Genomic DNA, 14,148 nt, shown 5'->3' with positions numbered 1-14,148 from the left:
TTTCTCACAAGTTGCATTTTATTTAATGATTACAGCATCTTTCAGGTATTTTCTCCTTTAGAAAGAAACAAAGTCAAATATTGTACAGCAAAGAAAGATATAAAACATACAGAGGCACACATGAGGTCATTCTCTCCTCTCATACAAAAATAAAACTACCAAAACGCCCCCAAAGTCTTCCTCCTCGTCTTCGTTGATTCTCTTCTGAACTTCTCCGGTTCAGTAAAACGAAAACAGCGGTGCAAATTAAATGTTGAATATCCTCGTTGATCCGATGTTCTCAGCTGAACATTTCACCACATGGGAGCTCGGTTCGGGTCCAGAACTCCTCCTGGTGCCCGGAGACGATGCCTTTAGGCTCCTGTGGGTTTATTCAGCCTCGGTGGACAGCCGGCGCCTCCTGGTGGCGGTCTGGTGGCTATGCGCTGTGCACTGCGCTTAGCGGACTGCCGGACGCTGCAAGAACACAACGTTAGACACTGGAGCCGAGGGGGGCTGTGTGAGTGTGTGTCTGTGGGGGGGGGGGGGGGGGGGGGGGTCACCTGGGAGCAGCGGCGCTGTCTTGATGCGGCTCTCCTCCAGCGTTAAGAAGCAGCGGCTCTCTGCCGAAGACGTGTCGATGTCACAGGTCAGAACTGTGATGGGACCCCGCCCCCCTTTCAGGTGGACCTGGATGTTATCCTGCATGACACACACACACACACACAAACACACACACAATATTTCAAGGTATTTCCAGCAAAAGAAACCTCTATTAAATGTGTGATCAAAAGAATGGAATCAAACCAAGCAAATCTTTATCATTCCCTTGTGTGTGTGTGTGTGTGTGTGTGTGTGTGTGTGTGTGTGTGCGCTAGTCTCACCTCTTTGGGCGGAGGAACCTCCAGCTTGGTTTCCTCCGGCGCTTTGACCACGAGCACCGTCTGCTCCCGGAAGGCGGCGAGGCGGCCGACGTCCTCGTAGGTCACGTAGGCCGCCGTGCAGGAGGAGGACGTTAAAGAAAACCTGCTGTGAGAGTTGTATTCAAAAGGGCTTCTGGGCTCAAGTAGTCGATGACATCATTGTTCCTCTTCTTCGGTCTTGGAGCGCATTGTGACATCATTAAAACACACCGACATTGCTGGACATGAGGAAGAGGATGGATCTTTCCTATTTATACTGCCAATAACTGTTTAGGCCACATGGGGGCAGCAACACATCGACATATTATCGGCTTCTACGCTTTCTAGCTGATATGTTTCCTGATATACATCCAGCAGCAGATGATTCATTGGAGGTGAACATGAACCTGCTGACCCAACGTTCTCTTTCTTCTTGGCCTCCGGCAGCTACATATCCGTCTACACGGGTGGAAATGGATCCCGAAGGAAGCCCGCTCCCCTGAACCCGTCCGGGTGAAAGGATATTCGGCGTTTTGCTCGTCGTCGGTCATGTCGAAGAGCTGCTGGGCGCAGCTCTTGATGAGCGTGTCCAGCGTGTCTTCCACCAGCTTCAGGTTGTCCAGCTCTCGCTGGAACTTCTGCTGGTGGATCTTCAGGAAGCTGGAGATCTGACAGCTGCCTCTGCAACGAGTCACAGGCCACCAGCTGTTTACACTCAATGCTTCGGTATCGTGTCTACTGTACAATATGCAGAGGATAACTAATGTATCGTAACAGACATTCTCATAATCACTCACATCCACTTGAACTTGTTGGCAGACTTCTTCTTGATGAGGCTGATTCCCTCCAGCACGTTGGTGATGTCATAGACTCGGCGCCGGCGGGTCTGCAGCACGGCGGTGACGTGCCGGAGGTCCACGGAGCCGTCCGGAGACGCCAGCAGCAGCTCCAGGAAACGCTGCGTCAGCATCCACAGCGACACATCTGGATCGCCACGAGAAAAACACAGTTACAGCTGGAAGACGAGCTCACACAGAGAAGAAATAAAAGAGAATAAACGTAGAAAGGAAGAGATTAAAGGACAGCAGCACGCACCAATCCTCTTGCTTTGGATCTTCTTCTCAAAAACATTTACGCTGGAAGAAAAAAGACATTACAAAACTATATGTGATCGCAGCCTTTTAAACGGATACAATTAGAAGATATCGAATTGATTCCATAATAAAAGCTAATAAGCGAGTGTGAAATGGGAGGTTCTTTACCCGGCTGTAGCTGCTCCTGAGGTCGGCTTGTCGGCTGGATTCTGACACTCAGGAGGTGAAACCGAAGGTCGAAGCGTCTCCGGTTGCCACTAAAGAAAGTGGGAAGTCTAATTATTTACCAAAATGAAAAGGACCAAATTCTGAATTGTAAAATAAAAATGGTCACAGGCCTATTTGATGAAGCCACACATTAAGGTAGTCATTAAGTAATGAGAACAAGACGTTTGGTGGCATTTTAACTTCCTCTTTGGAGTTGTTGAAGCTTATCGTTGTTGGATATTTGGATAAATCCAAAGAAAAGTACTTTTTACTCAACTCCACACTTAATTAAATAAAGTAGTTCAGAGCGCACGCTTGAATGATACGTGTGAATCATAATCATTTTCTTTAATAAGCCCAATAAACCACGCCTGTGATTAAATTAACTTCCCCATACCTGCAGTGGAGGCTCCGCTATAACAGGAGCAGCAACTCCACCTTCATCACAGTCATCATCATCATCATCGGCGTCGTCATAGCCGCCGCCGGGGGCCCACCGATCCTCCTCCTCGTCCTCCGACGACTGGGGCCCCCAGGGGCTGATCAGGCCCATGGGCCCGTCCAGGCAGGGGGGCATGATGGGGATGGCGTCGCTGTTGATGCCGGCGGACGAGATGTCCTCCGGCAGGAAGTGGTCCTCGCAGATCCAGTGCTGCTCGGTCGAGTCCTGCTTGTCCGTCTCCCTCAGAGCCGCCAGCCACACCTGAACACAACACGAGGTCATCGGGTGAAGACCAGAGAGTTTCTAACAGACCGCAAGCGATGAGGGATGAGGTATGAAGCTTCAGAGTCCAACGAGGAGAAGATGTGTGTATTTTATTTTCCTGCTGCTGTTCAATAAAAGTTCAATACTAAAGATGGGATGTCATTTTGGGACACTGACGTGAGGACAGTGGTGTGGAACGTCCTGGCTGAATGTGCCGTCAAAGGATGGAGAGCTGCGAGTTCAACATGTTCCTCCTCCAAGATGATCACATGTGTAGTGTTGTGTTTAAAATACACGCTTTAAGTGATTACTCATTACTCGTAACAATTAGTCTATTGACACACACACACTAATAATGACTCATTCATTCTCATTTACTATGAGAATCCCTTTTGAATCTAATATAAATGCATATAGAAATATTGTAGATATTAAATAAAGTGTTGTATCTAAAGCTAAATAGGTCAACAAATCCAATCGACATGTAACACCTGGTCCCTTGTCTAATTTAAACGTGTGTTTACATCTGTGTTAAACGTTAAACACCACCTGACATTATCTTCCCCTTTAACTCCTATTGATTGACCCCTGAACACTAGCTCGTGTAACGTGTAGCGGCCTGTGACGTCACACCGGTAACGTTTATCGGCCTGTGACGTCACACTAGCGATGTGTTTGGTGGTTGACTCACAGGTAAGTTTACCTCTAGCTAGCCAATACAGTGTGTTAGCATTAAGCTAACGTTAGCCAGAAGAAAGATGGGTGAATAAGAAGAATGGGCGTCTTTCACTCAAGTGACGTGACGTCGCGTTGAACAACGTCTCGTATCTTTGGTTAAAGTCGCACCTTGACCCTCGCGGTGTCTCCCGGGAAGGAGAAGAACCGTTTCTGTGTCCGGTTGGAGATCCCCCGGTTGACGGAGGTCACGCGGCTCTGACACCCGGAGACGACACACTTCACCATGGTAACGCCGACGGTTACTCCGCCACCTGAACCGAGCCGAGCCAATCCGTGCTAACGGTGCATCCCTCCGCCCACCACTCCCGTGAACAACCGCCAACAAAGCAAGCCGCCACGACGCGACGTCCCGGTTTGTTTACGTCGTGTTTCGCTGTTGTTTTACACAACCGGAAAGGGATTGTCTGTGACCCGGAAGTAAAACACAGGAGGGAAATATAGCAGAGCGCGTCAATTCAGCGCCCTCTACTGTCGGGGAAGCGTTATTACACCTGTTAATGATATCAATATTAACTGTTTCCTTTTATTTATCTCGATCAGGTTTTAGTTGACTTTCAAACTATTTGAAATAATAACAGCTGCCTCAAAGGAATTCAAATAGACAAGAATGTGATGAATTTAAAGCATGCAATCCTAAATACCAGCTTCCGATTCAGAAGAAAGAAGGGGTCGTAATCAGTGTCGCAACACAAGATTTATTCAGAGCAAGAGATGCCAACACCAGCATGATAAAAATTGTACAAACTTCACAAGTCAACTTAAAATATCACGTTGCGTATCTCGTGACCTTAAACATACAGGTAAAATATCAACAAAAACCCATGCCATGTGATCAGAAAACTGCTGTTGAAAGGTAGCGAGTAGCACAGAAAAAAAGGGGTAAAAAGAGAGGAAATGAATGTTGTATAAAAACCCCTCATCAATGCACCGCTGAAAACAAACAAACATTTTCATAAACGTATGACTTCACAAATATTCATATGGGTTTCTTTTTGCATTCTAGCATGTCACATGTTAGTGTTGAAATTCTCTATGTAAATAGTTACAGTTTAGCTTTTACATCTGATATTACATCATCTAGTCTATTGACTGTCTTTAAGTGGCAGAATTGTGCTTTAACTCCCATTTCCTTTGTTATCAGTTAGAATAACTGACTCAATAAAAATACAAGCTGTCAGTCTATCTAATGCAGTAGTTTACTGGCAGGAAGCTGCAGACACGAAGCTTTGGACGGAGATGTGAAGAATGAGTCCAAAGAAGAGGCATCTTTGAAGGAAAACTCCCCCCGCTGAATGTTTCCAACTGTTCAAACTGGACTGAGCAGAGAAATGTTCCAGAAACAGTCACCACTTACATGCTAGGAAGTTAAAGATTGAGAACTCTTGATTTTTCCCCTTAAATGTCTTTTTAGAATTACAAAAATACTTCAGACACACTACAAAGTGAGAGAACGTGTGTGACTCCTGATTCACAGTCTGGGGCTGTGTCTTCAATTCCAGGATCAAATAAATGAAGAAAGGGATCAAATGTTTTCACAGTCATTTAGAATACATGTGTACATATATATATATTACCCAATTCATACACTATTGCCCCCGAATTAAAAGAATAATCTCTAGTCTCCACCCATCGTTAACGACAAATTTTAGTCTGATTGGTTGCATCTCCTTGCAATGCACCTTGGGAGTTGCTGTTTTCCTGTTATAATGGAGGCTTCGGTGGGGCAGAACTGAGGGGGCCGCGCGGGGGAGTCTTCCTTCAAACAGTGAAAAGGTCTCCGTCTCCACAAACTCGCTGTACACGCTTCGTTTAGCACGTGATAATACTTTGACATACTCCCATAAAGTGCATGCATGATCGACGGCGTTCCACCAGCACTGCGAACCACTCGCTCAGTTCAGTGCCTCACCTTTTTAACTCCTCTTTTTTTTTTTAGACCAACAATCAACGACCGTTAAAGAAAAAAGTGCTGCTTGGTCACCGTGGCGCCCGCGTCCCGCCGGGGCGCGTGATTGGAAAGACGTTTTTCTACAGAACGAGTGCAATATACAATGACGGATGGGGGACGTTTGACCCTGTAAGTTCCAGCGGAGCCATCGGCCTTTTCAGAAAGAAAGAAAGAAAGAAAGAAATCGCATCTACGAAGCCTTTCGCCCCCCAGGTGCGTCTCAACGGGAAAAACATCAAAACATGGAAACCAAGGTGTCCAACATGACGCAACCGAAGGCCTTTCACTCCTAGAACGTGATTGTAGTAAAAGGTTTGTACAAAACGCAATACATTTATATTTAGTAAAAAGATCTATCCGCTCTCTGCTAGTTTTATTCATAAGAAATTGCATATACCCAAACGTTGTTTTTCTCCACGTAGATTGCATCCCATATCCAAACAAAAGGATTTAAGATTATCATACCAATATTGCTGACACGTTGTCCTAATAGCTACGCTTCAAGGTCGATGATTAAAAGAAACGGGGAATGGCAGATTGTCTCCCACGTTTTTTTCTGTGGCCGTTCGTCTTTTTTCGCACCAACGAAGAAGAGTGACAGGAACAGGACAGGGAGGAACAAACGACGGGACGTTTTGTTTCCGTGTGGTGACGTTTGAGAGTCCGCTTCCAAGATGAACCAATGACTTAATGAAACCGCCTGCGTCTCTGCAGCTGGTGAGAAAAGCTTTGTTGAATGATCGCTCTTCCGGTCTCCCCCCCCCACAGCTCCAAGTTTAATCCCAGTTTAATCAGGTAATGATTCAAGCTCACAATAAATAAATACATACATATACACTGGAATGTGCATCAGCAGCTATAAACAGTACATCACATTATTTTAGGTCATATGAAAATGTACAAAACGTGAATGTTCGTTTAAAACGTCGGTAATTGTTTTTGAAAGCAAGGCAACGACAATGAAAATAATTTAAAAAAGAGATACCAATGGAGTCGAGAGCATAACAGCAGAAGAATTAAAAGAACGACGGCCGATCGCAGCAGCAAAAAACAACCCGTTCTTCCCTTTTGACCTTTTTTTTTCCCCGTTGTTTTTGCTCTGCATCGGTTCTAAACCTGGATCCCCTGAACGGCCTGTTTGATGTTCTCCAGCAGCGCCTTGTTCTCCGGGCTCTGGTACTGGTCCTGGTGGGTGTACATGTCGGTCAGCGTACTCACATACGTGTCAAAGTTCTGTTCATTCATCGGCTCCTGAGAGAGGAAAGACACCCACGAGACAGACGGGTTAGACTTTGACTTCCTCCACAGTCACCATGTTTTCTCTCTGGGAGCATTGTGGAAGGAAGGGGGGAGGAGGGGGGCGCAGCCAGGGAGGAAGGGCACCCCAGCAGGGAGACATATTCCTTATTTAAAAACGATTATTATCCGTACTTCAGCCTGGGAAGCTCGACGCCGCTCCAAACCATGCAAACGTAGGAATGATCAGCTGGAGGATGGATGGACGCTTAATGTTTAGCACATGGAGACAAAAGTAGGATGTTGGAAGCAAAGGGGGGGGGGGGGGGGTTCACGGTCAGAGGGGGGGGGGGGGGGTCACAACTAGGTAGAGTTCAGTGAGTTATAATAAAGACGGCTTTGGTTTCACAGGTCGTTATCATTGGTTGAGTTTGTGTGGAGTTTGTTGAAGGTCCTGATTCCTGTTTTTGGTCCATAAGAGCTTTGTTGGTCATTGTTAAAACAGGAAGTGGAGAGCAGGGATCTACCTTTAGGAAGGTGGGGGGGGGGAGGGGTGTGATGACGGTGCAGAAGAGAAGGATAATTGGATAAAGGAGAAATGGGTGTCTTACTCTGGGAGGCATCTGTACACAGCAGCTATGCTTTACTGGGGCCTCTTTCTGTGCTGCAGGTTTCTACAGGAGAGGGTGTACAGAGAAGTCTATTAGGGCTCCTGAGGCTACACAGCACACACACACACACACACACACACACACACACACGCACACGCCACGTCCGCCTCAGCAGGCCGCTCCGTTCACACTGCAGAGCAAATCCTCACAGAAGGTTTTATTCTGATGAATCAGAATAAACGAGAGTAAACAAACAAAAAGGGACGCGACATCTTTTTGTGATATTTTACACTCGATATTAGTAATTTACTATTATTACTACTAATATTGGGTGTAAATGACATCCTACACACATGAACATTTGCTGCAGTGTGACGGGAGCCTTTACGAGAGAGAGCTTATCCAATTAGCCGAGTCTTCTCTCTACAGCGAGACAACATGGCGCTCAGAGCGAGCAGGAGGCGGAGCCTCTCGTTTGTGTGAAGAAGAAGAAGAAGAGGAAGAAGAAGAAGAAGCACAGCATGGACTGCTGGGGAAAAATATGGTGATAAACTGAAAGAAGCAGATGAGTAAAGAAAAAAAAACTCTTTTTACTTTCCCACAGACAGTTGAGTATTTATAATAAATAAAGCGGGAAACACATTTAGCACATTAAATATGAAACAGCTGATCTGAACTCCCTCGGACAAATTGGCAAAGTGAAATGAATTTTTCATTTCAAGTTATAAATTCGGTAAAGATCGTATTAGTATTCATTAAAAAAGAATTCTGTCGAGATACAAAAATCATCTCAATGATTCGGATTAGAAGTGGATCTTATTTCACTGGCAGTTTATCCACTAATGGAACAAAATGTCGCTCTGGTGAATCAGCACTTCTCTGTACGTTTGAATTAACGGCGCCTTCAACCGATCGTGTTATTATTTACGACTAGTTAATCGCCCAATTAAACTTAAAACGGCCTCTATTTAGATTTCAGTTCTTTCTCTTGTGGGTTTCTTTGTATTCGTTTACCTGCCAGTTTGAACCTTGAGGTCATGTGACTGGATGTCCTTCTATCTTAAGCTAGCGGCCGTGGGGGGCCATGCGGGGGGCCATGTTGGGGGGGCGCGCTGGGGGGTCGCTCACCATGTGTGGAAGCTGGATGTTGGCCAAGCTGTTGATGAGCGACTGGCTGAGGTTCGCCAGCTCGTGCAGCAGCGAGTCGTTCTGCTGCTCGATCACCTTGTTCTCCTCCTCGATGGACTTCAGGTTGGTCTCCATGGTGGTGATCTGCTGGGACCAGGGAAGCCATTAGAGGCATCTGAGGCCTTTCTATCGGGGGTCTTTTAAATCCCTTTTCCTGATCACTTCCTCTATCTACACTATACTATGACAACAATATGCTCCCCATAGACTTTAATGTGCAAGTCGACCTGGAGCGCAACAACCCTCATAAGTTGTACTTAAAGTATCTGTACTTGGTGTTAGAAGCCGCCTTACTTGTGTCCTCAGTTTGATCATGTCGGACTCCACTTGAGTGTTGGACTCGTTCAGATCTTTGATTTCCTCGTCCAGCTGTTTGATTTCTTCATCGTTTTCGATGCCTGAAAGAACATTTGATTAAGTTCGGGGCAGCTTTTCTTTTCTTCTTCTGTGGTTCGGGGTCAGGGGTTCGTCTGACCTTTGCTCGCCCTCTGCTTGATTGTCAGCATTTCCACGCCGCTCATCCTGGCCTTCTTCATGGCCGAGGTGGCCCGGGGACACCCGGAGAGGCTGGAATCAAACACACGCATTGACGAAAGCTTGCCCGCGATCGTAATAATCATCAATCTGCTGATAGCTGCTTCTTTTTATTTCACGCAAACAAACAAAAGGGAAATCGTTGCACATTATGAGTGTACATGTACGTGCAGATACGGTTGAAACAGAATGACACAGAGCCACGCCCACCTCCGGTGGGTCAGGAAGCTCCCGCTGACGTGTCCCGAGCCGTCGCAGCCCGGCGTCGGGCAGCTCATTCCGTCCGTCTTGCCGGACTTCCAGACGAACTGCGAGCCGTTGACGTAGTTGTCCTTCTGCCGCTTCGCCGCCAGGGGGCAGCCCGACGCGCTGCGGTGGGAGGCGTACTTCCCCGTCACGTGACCCTGTCCGTCACAGCCCGGCACCGGACACCTGGGGAAACGGGGCGGGGGGGGGGGGGGGGGGACCACTGATATTGCTGATTGGACTGTAAACAATCGAAATGAATTATCGAGTAAATCGCCCTCAGACATCGAGATGACTAATTATCATTCCATTTGATTTCTGCAGGTCGTAAACCGTTAAGATTTCTAGACTTATGCCGAAGAATATCAGTCAAACTTAAAGTCCTGTCATTTTTTTCTTCATTCAATTGAATTCTGGCTCTTTTTCCCAGACAGCAACCTCCAGTTCTGCTGACTGATCCAGAGCGCAATGTGCTGAAGCTGCATTCTGTGTAGTGACCAGCAGGGGGCGACTCCTCCGGTCCCATAGACGTCTATGAGAAAATGACTCTACTTCACTCAGTAAACATTGTAAACATGAGTTTATGGTCTCAGTCTCCAGTTTCAAGTCTTCTTCAATACAGCATGATGTTCAATTAGTGAATTATGGTCCATGTGGAGTCAAACAAACCATAAAGCAGGGGATGCTTTAGGGCGGGGCTACACGCTGATTGACAGGTCTCTACCAGAGACGTAAACTGTATCTCTGCGTCACGCTTGTTCGGTCCAGATATGGTCACTTCCTGTTCACCAGTTGAAAAAAACCCAACATGGCGGCAGCCAAATTCCCAAATCCAATCCACCCAACCGTCAGTCCCCAAACCAATGAGTGACATCACGATGACTACGTCAGCTTCTTATGAAAATCAATGCATATAAAAAAAACTTTAAAAACAATTTAATATGTCAGATTTGATTTTTGACCTCTTTATTTTACCCATTCAGGGCATAAGGAGCCCCTCCGGGTTTCGGGCACTTGAGGGACAAAGCGCTGCGAGTCGTCGTCGTCGTTGTTGAGCCACGCTGACGCCTCTCGCTCTGCTGATGACCCCCCCCCGTCCTAAAAGCCGTTGGCTTTGACATTTGCGCTTATTAGGATGAGCCGAGCGTCCCCAGCCGGCCTCGGCTCTGCTCTCTAATTGGGATTCCTTAACGAGGGCGGCGGAGGTGACGGCAGCAGCTGTGGACCCACACCAGCTGAACTCATCATGCTCAAGGTCGCCTTTAAGGGAAAGGTCACGCTAACCTTTGGTGCTCCGGAGGGGGGGTGTAGGACTGACCACCGCTCTTCTCTCAAATATAAAGTTGGAAAGGTCAGCGCATTTGAATAGACAGTCAAACAGACCATGAAGATTGCGGTGCTTTAGGGCGGGGCTACGCGCTGATTGACAGGTCTGCTTTATATGTATATATGCAACATGCAGAAAGGATTCAGTCCCGTGTTCACTTTGTCATTAAGAGGCTTTAGCTTGAAGCTCAACCAATCACTCTGTGCAGAGCGGAAACATGTGTTAATGAGAGATCGTTTTCCTCTTCCTCTTCTTACCTTTCACAATAAAAGCAGGAAACACTTGCAGTATTAGTTTTGGTTATAGATGTTTTTTATTCTTTTTATTTACTGTTTGGTAAAATATCTGTTAATACTAACTTCTTAAATGTCTCCTCATTCGTCCTGGCGTTGGACTGACATGTTGCAGGTGGAGCTGAACACTGACTGGATGAGATGGAGATCTGTGGTCCATGAGGTGGAGGTGAGGACGTAGTTCAGTAAAAACCTCTAATTAGAGGGTGAGACTGGTCATAATCCCGCTCATTTCAGAGCCGTACAGAGGCCTTACTTGATTGGCTCCTGGTCGTCCTTGTCCTCTTTGCTGTGGAGGATCTTGATGCCGCTCTTCTTGGCTCGGGGACAGCCGGACAGACTGCGGGACAGAAGTCACACTGTGAAGGGACGGCCTGTCTTCGTCGTGTTGTTTGTTAGGTAGTATGTGGAGGCACCGTACCTCCTGTGGGAGGCGTAGTTTCCCGTGATGTGTCCAGATCCGTCGCAGCCGGGGGTCGGACACCTGGGGCACAAACACAAGGGAGTCAAACATCGACTCGGCCCCCCCCCCCCACACGGATGTGACCCCCGTTAAGAAGAAGACGTCGGGGGCGTTGGGGCGTCTCTCATTGGTTTGTGGCCGCTTTGAATCCTCCGAGTTTGTCAGTTTTCGTCATCGTTCAACCAATGGACGGAAGTTACAACATTTGGACAGAGGAGGAGGTGGGGACGTCTCTGGTAGAGACCTGTCAATCAGTGTGTAGCCCCGCCCTAAAGCATCCCTTGCTTTGTGGTCTGTTTGACTCCAAATGGACCATCGTTTACTAAATGAACATCATGCTGTGTTGAAGAAGACTTGAAACTAGAGATTGAGACCATGAACTCATGTTTACAATGTTTACCGAGGGAATAGATCAAGAAAGAAGTAGAGTCATTTTTTCTTAGACGTCTATGGGACCAGAGGAGTCGCCCCCTGCTGGTCACTACATAGAATGCAGCTTTAACTCATCAGCTTCACTCAACAGAAGCAGAGTTTGCTGCCTGCGTTAAACACAAAACAAGGTAAACAAAAGAGCACACAAAGGGTTCAAGATGGAATGTAAAAACATGCACAAAACTATTAATGATATTACTTCACCATCATCTCTCATCTCGGTAGCCTGGAGGAGGTTCAAACCAGGAAGTGAGAGGGATGAAATGAGAGCTGCACATGTCACGATGTTGACGTGAAGTGTTCCATTGATATTCAACCCTCCCGTTGAGGGTCCAGGCTTCAGGGTTCTGGTCTCTAGGGGGCACAGCGGGACTCACCTGAGGTCCTGAGAGTTGGTCGTCATGATCCCGCGGATGTTCTTGTCGGCCAGCTGGCAGCTGGACAGCCTGCCGGAGGGGAAGAGACGGAACGGAACTCAACCATCCAACTCTCAACCTCGGGTTCAGAAGTTGAACCTTTTTCGACAATAAGGTTCATTTTCAGCACTTGTTCCCACGAGGGAGCAAAAAGAAACCCGGCTTTATCCGATGTTCACATTTCTGCTGTGGAAATGTATGAAAATGAACACATATTTCTTTTTGAAATGCTCAGAAAATGCTGTGCCCAAATATAATATATGATATGTTTAAAAACTGTGTTGGACAATTAATAATGTCGTCATATAAGTGATAATTTATTATTCTTCCTCTTAAAGGAACATCTGGTGTTCCGTACAGGTGTGCGAGTGCAGGTGTGCGAGTGCAGGTGTGTGAGTGCAGGTGTGCGGCGCGCTGAGCCTCACGTGAGGAGCTCCTTCTTGCCCTCCTTGCAGGCCGGGTACTTGTGGTGCTTGGGGCTGTGCACGGGGGCCTCGGCCGGGTAGCGCTGCTCCTCCAGCAGCTCCTGGAAGGGGTCCAGCTGGTCGGCCTGGTGCAGGGACGAGAAGTACGCAGACTACGACGCGTCACCGCGGGAACCCAGCGTGCATGTCAACGTGCACGCTTTTTCTCACCATTGATTTGTTTTAGTTTAGGAACCTTCATCTAAACTAAACTATCGGACGCGGAGCTGGCGTTATTTAACGCTGTAGGAGCGACGCGCTCACAAAGGACGTCCTCGTTGTTGGAGGAGCAGCTTCTCTGTAAACGGCTCACAAAGCGTAATCATCTGCTAATCTGTGTGAACAACAAGTCTGGCTTCCTTAAATCTCTCAATTTCACGCTTCAAATGACCTCCTTGCTTTGCGTACATGCTGCCTAAATATTACATTCTGTGGTTAAAGCCTTTAATCGAGCTTGAGTGGCGTTTAGAGCTTCAATTTGGTCTGAAAATAATTACATTTTTAAATTTAAATTCCACTTATTCAACGAGCAGCCTGACGTTAATCTTGAAAGGAGAAGTTTGGGGTTTAGAGTTGAGGGACTCTTCTCTCACATCTTTGAGGTTTGAGCTGATTATAAAGAAAATAAAGAATCCATGAAGGTGCGTAAACAAGTCGGATCATCTACAAACTGAAAAGGGCTTTTTATAGCTTTACTGACAAACATTCACACGCTGCCTCACAGAATCAATGCATATGTAATCCAAATAATCATAAAGTATAAAGACTTTAAACTCCACATGAGAAGTCATCGATGATTTATTTTGTCACGTGACTTTGATACTCGAGTATCGTCTCTCCTGAAGCTTTTTTAACCAATAACGCAACATTTCACTAGGCTTTCACTACCTTACACATATCTAACTATTCCACCATCATATATTTGCTCCCCTTACCTCCTTGTGCTCCTCCTCGCCCCCCAGGCGTTTGATCTTGGTGTAGTCCACAGGCAGGTCCCAGCAGTCGGCCTCGCTCAGCTGGTAGCAGCGGCTGCTGAGCAGCGCCTGGCGCTGGGGGGACATCGGCTGCAGGGGGGTCAGCACCGTCCCGCTGCCCTCCGGCCCGCCGGGCTGGCCCCCCACGTCCAGCGGCCCCCCGTCCTCCAGGTCGCCCACGGGGCTCTGAGGAGGGGGGGGGGGGGGGGGGCATTTGAAAGTGGTCACAAATCACAGATGAAATGTGAAAATGGATCCGATTGAACCTCCACCTAAAACTCCACCCTTTGGAGGAGGGGGGGGGGGGTTCTCCTCCGCTTTACTCTCCACCAGTGCCTCCCCCCTCTGAGAAGGTTTATCAACTGATGCTTCAGCAACAGATGTATGTCT

At 47.2% G+C, this 14,148-nt stretch overlaps 2 protein-coding genes across 14 annotated transcripts in view; both read right to left on the bottom strand.

Moving 5' to 3' along the window:
• e2f6 (E2F transcription factor 6) lies at positions 1–4,128 on the bottom strand. Its single transcript, XM_040161027.2, has 9 exons — positions 3,735–4,128; positions 2,580–2,885; positions 2,144–2,232; positions 1,977–2,017; positions 1,679–1,865; positions 1,407–1,562; positions 864–978; positions 543–681; positions 1–456 (listed from the first exon to the last, which is right to left on the bottom strand). Exons 1-9 carry the CDS (start codon positions 3,849–3,851, stop codon positions 419–421), a joined length of 1,188 nt encoding a protein of 395 aa, XP_040016961.2. The 5' UTR covers positions 3,852–4,128; the 3' UTR covers positions 1–418.
• Positions 4,129–4,301: 173 nt separating this feature from the next.
• The window catches only part of myt1la (myelin transcription factor 1-like, a), a 40,157-nt gene continuing 30,310 nt past the window's right edge, over positions 4,302–14,148 (bottom strand). Inside the window, exons 15-25 of one of the 13 annotated variants that reach the window (XM_078093407.1) lie at positions 13,720–13,944; positions 12,746–12,897; positions 12,282–12,350; positions 11,431–11,493; positions 11,266–11,349; positions 9,348–9,575; positions 9,085–9,176; positions 8,904–9,007; positions 8,550–8,696; positions 7,422–7,484; positions 4,302–6,825 (exon numbers count right to left, since the gene is read on the bottom strand). In XM_078093407.1, coding sequence (XP_077949533.1) covers positions 6,685–6,825; positions 7,422–7,484; positions 8,550–8,696; positions 8,904–9,007; positions 9,085–9,176; positions 9,348–9,575; positions 11,266–11,349; positions 11,431–11,493; positions 12,282–12,350; positions 12,746–12,897; positions 13,720–13,944 — 1,368 coding nt within the window. In that variant the 3' untranslated portion in view covers positions 4,302–6,684. The remainder of the gene's footprint in view (positions 6,826–7,421; positions 7,485–8,549; positions 8,697–8,903; positions 9,008–9,084; positions 9,177–9,347; positions 9,576–11,265; positions 11,350–11,430; positions 11,494–12,281; positions 12,351–12,745; positions 12,898–13,719; positions 13,945–14,148) is intronic. The other 12 variants (XM_078093408.1, XM_078093409.1, XM_078093410.1 and 9 more) reach the window with 12 other exon arrangements.

This window comes from Gasterosteus aculeatus, chromosome 18, assembly GCF_964276395.1.
Source record: "Gasterosteus aculeatus chromosome 18, fGasAcu3.hap1.1, whole genome shotgun sequence".
In the NCBI taxonomy this organism is placed as follows: Eukaryota; Metazoa; Chordata; class Actinopteri; order Perciformes; family Gasterosteidae; genus Gasterosteus; species Gasterosteus aculeatus.
This window is presented reverse-complemented; position numbering and strand designations above follow the sequence as displayed.

Coding starts and splice junctions, on each gene's coding strand:
- e2f6 (XM_040161027.2), bottom strand. CDS start 3,851: ATGGTGAAGTGTGTCGTCTCCGGGTGTCAGAGCCGCGTGACCTCCGTC. Junction 1,563..1,678: donor GCCAACAAGTTCAAGTGGAT/GTGAGTGATTAT, acceptor GACTCGTTGCAG/AGGCAGCTGTCAGATCTCCA. Junction 682..863: donor AGGTTCCTCCGCCCAAAGAG/GTGAGACTAGCG, acceptor TGTGTCATGCAG/GATAACATCCAGGTCCACCT.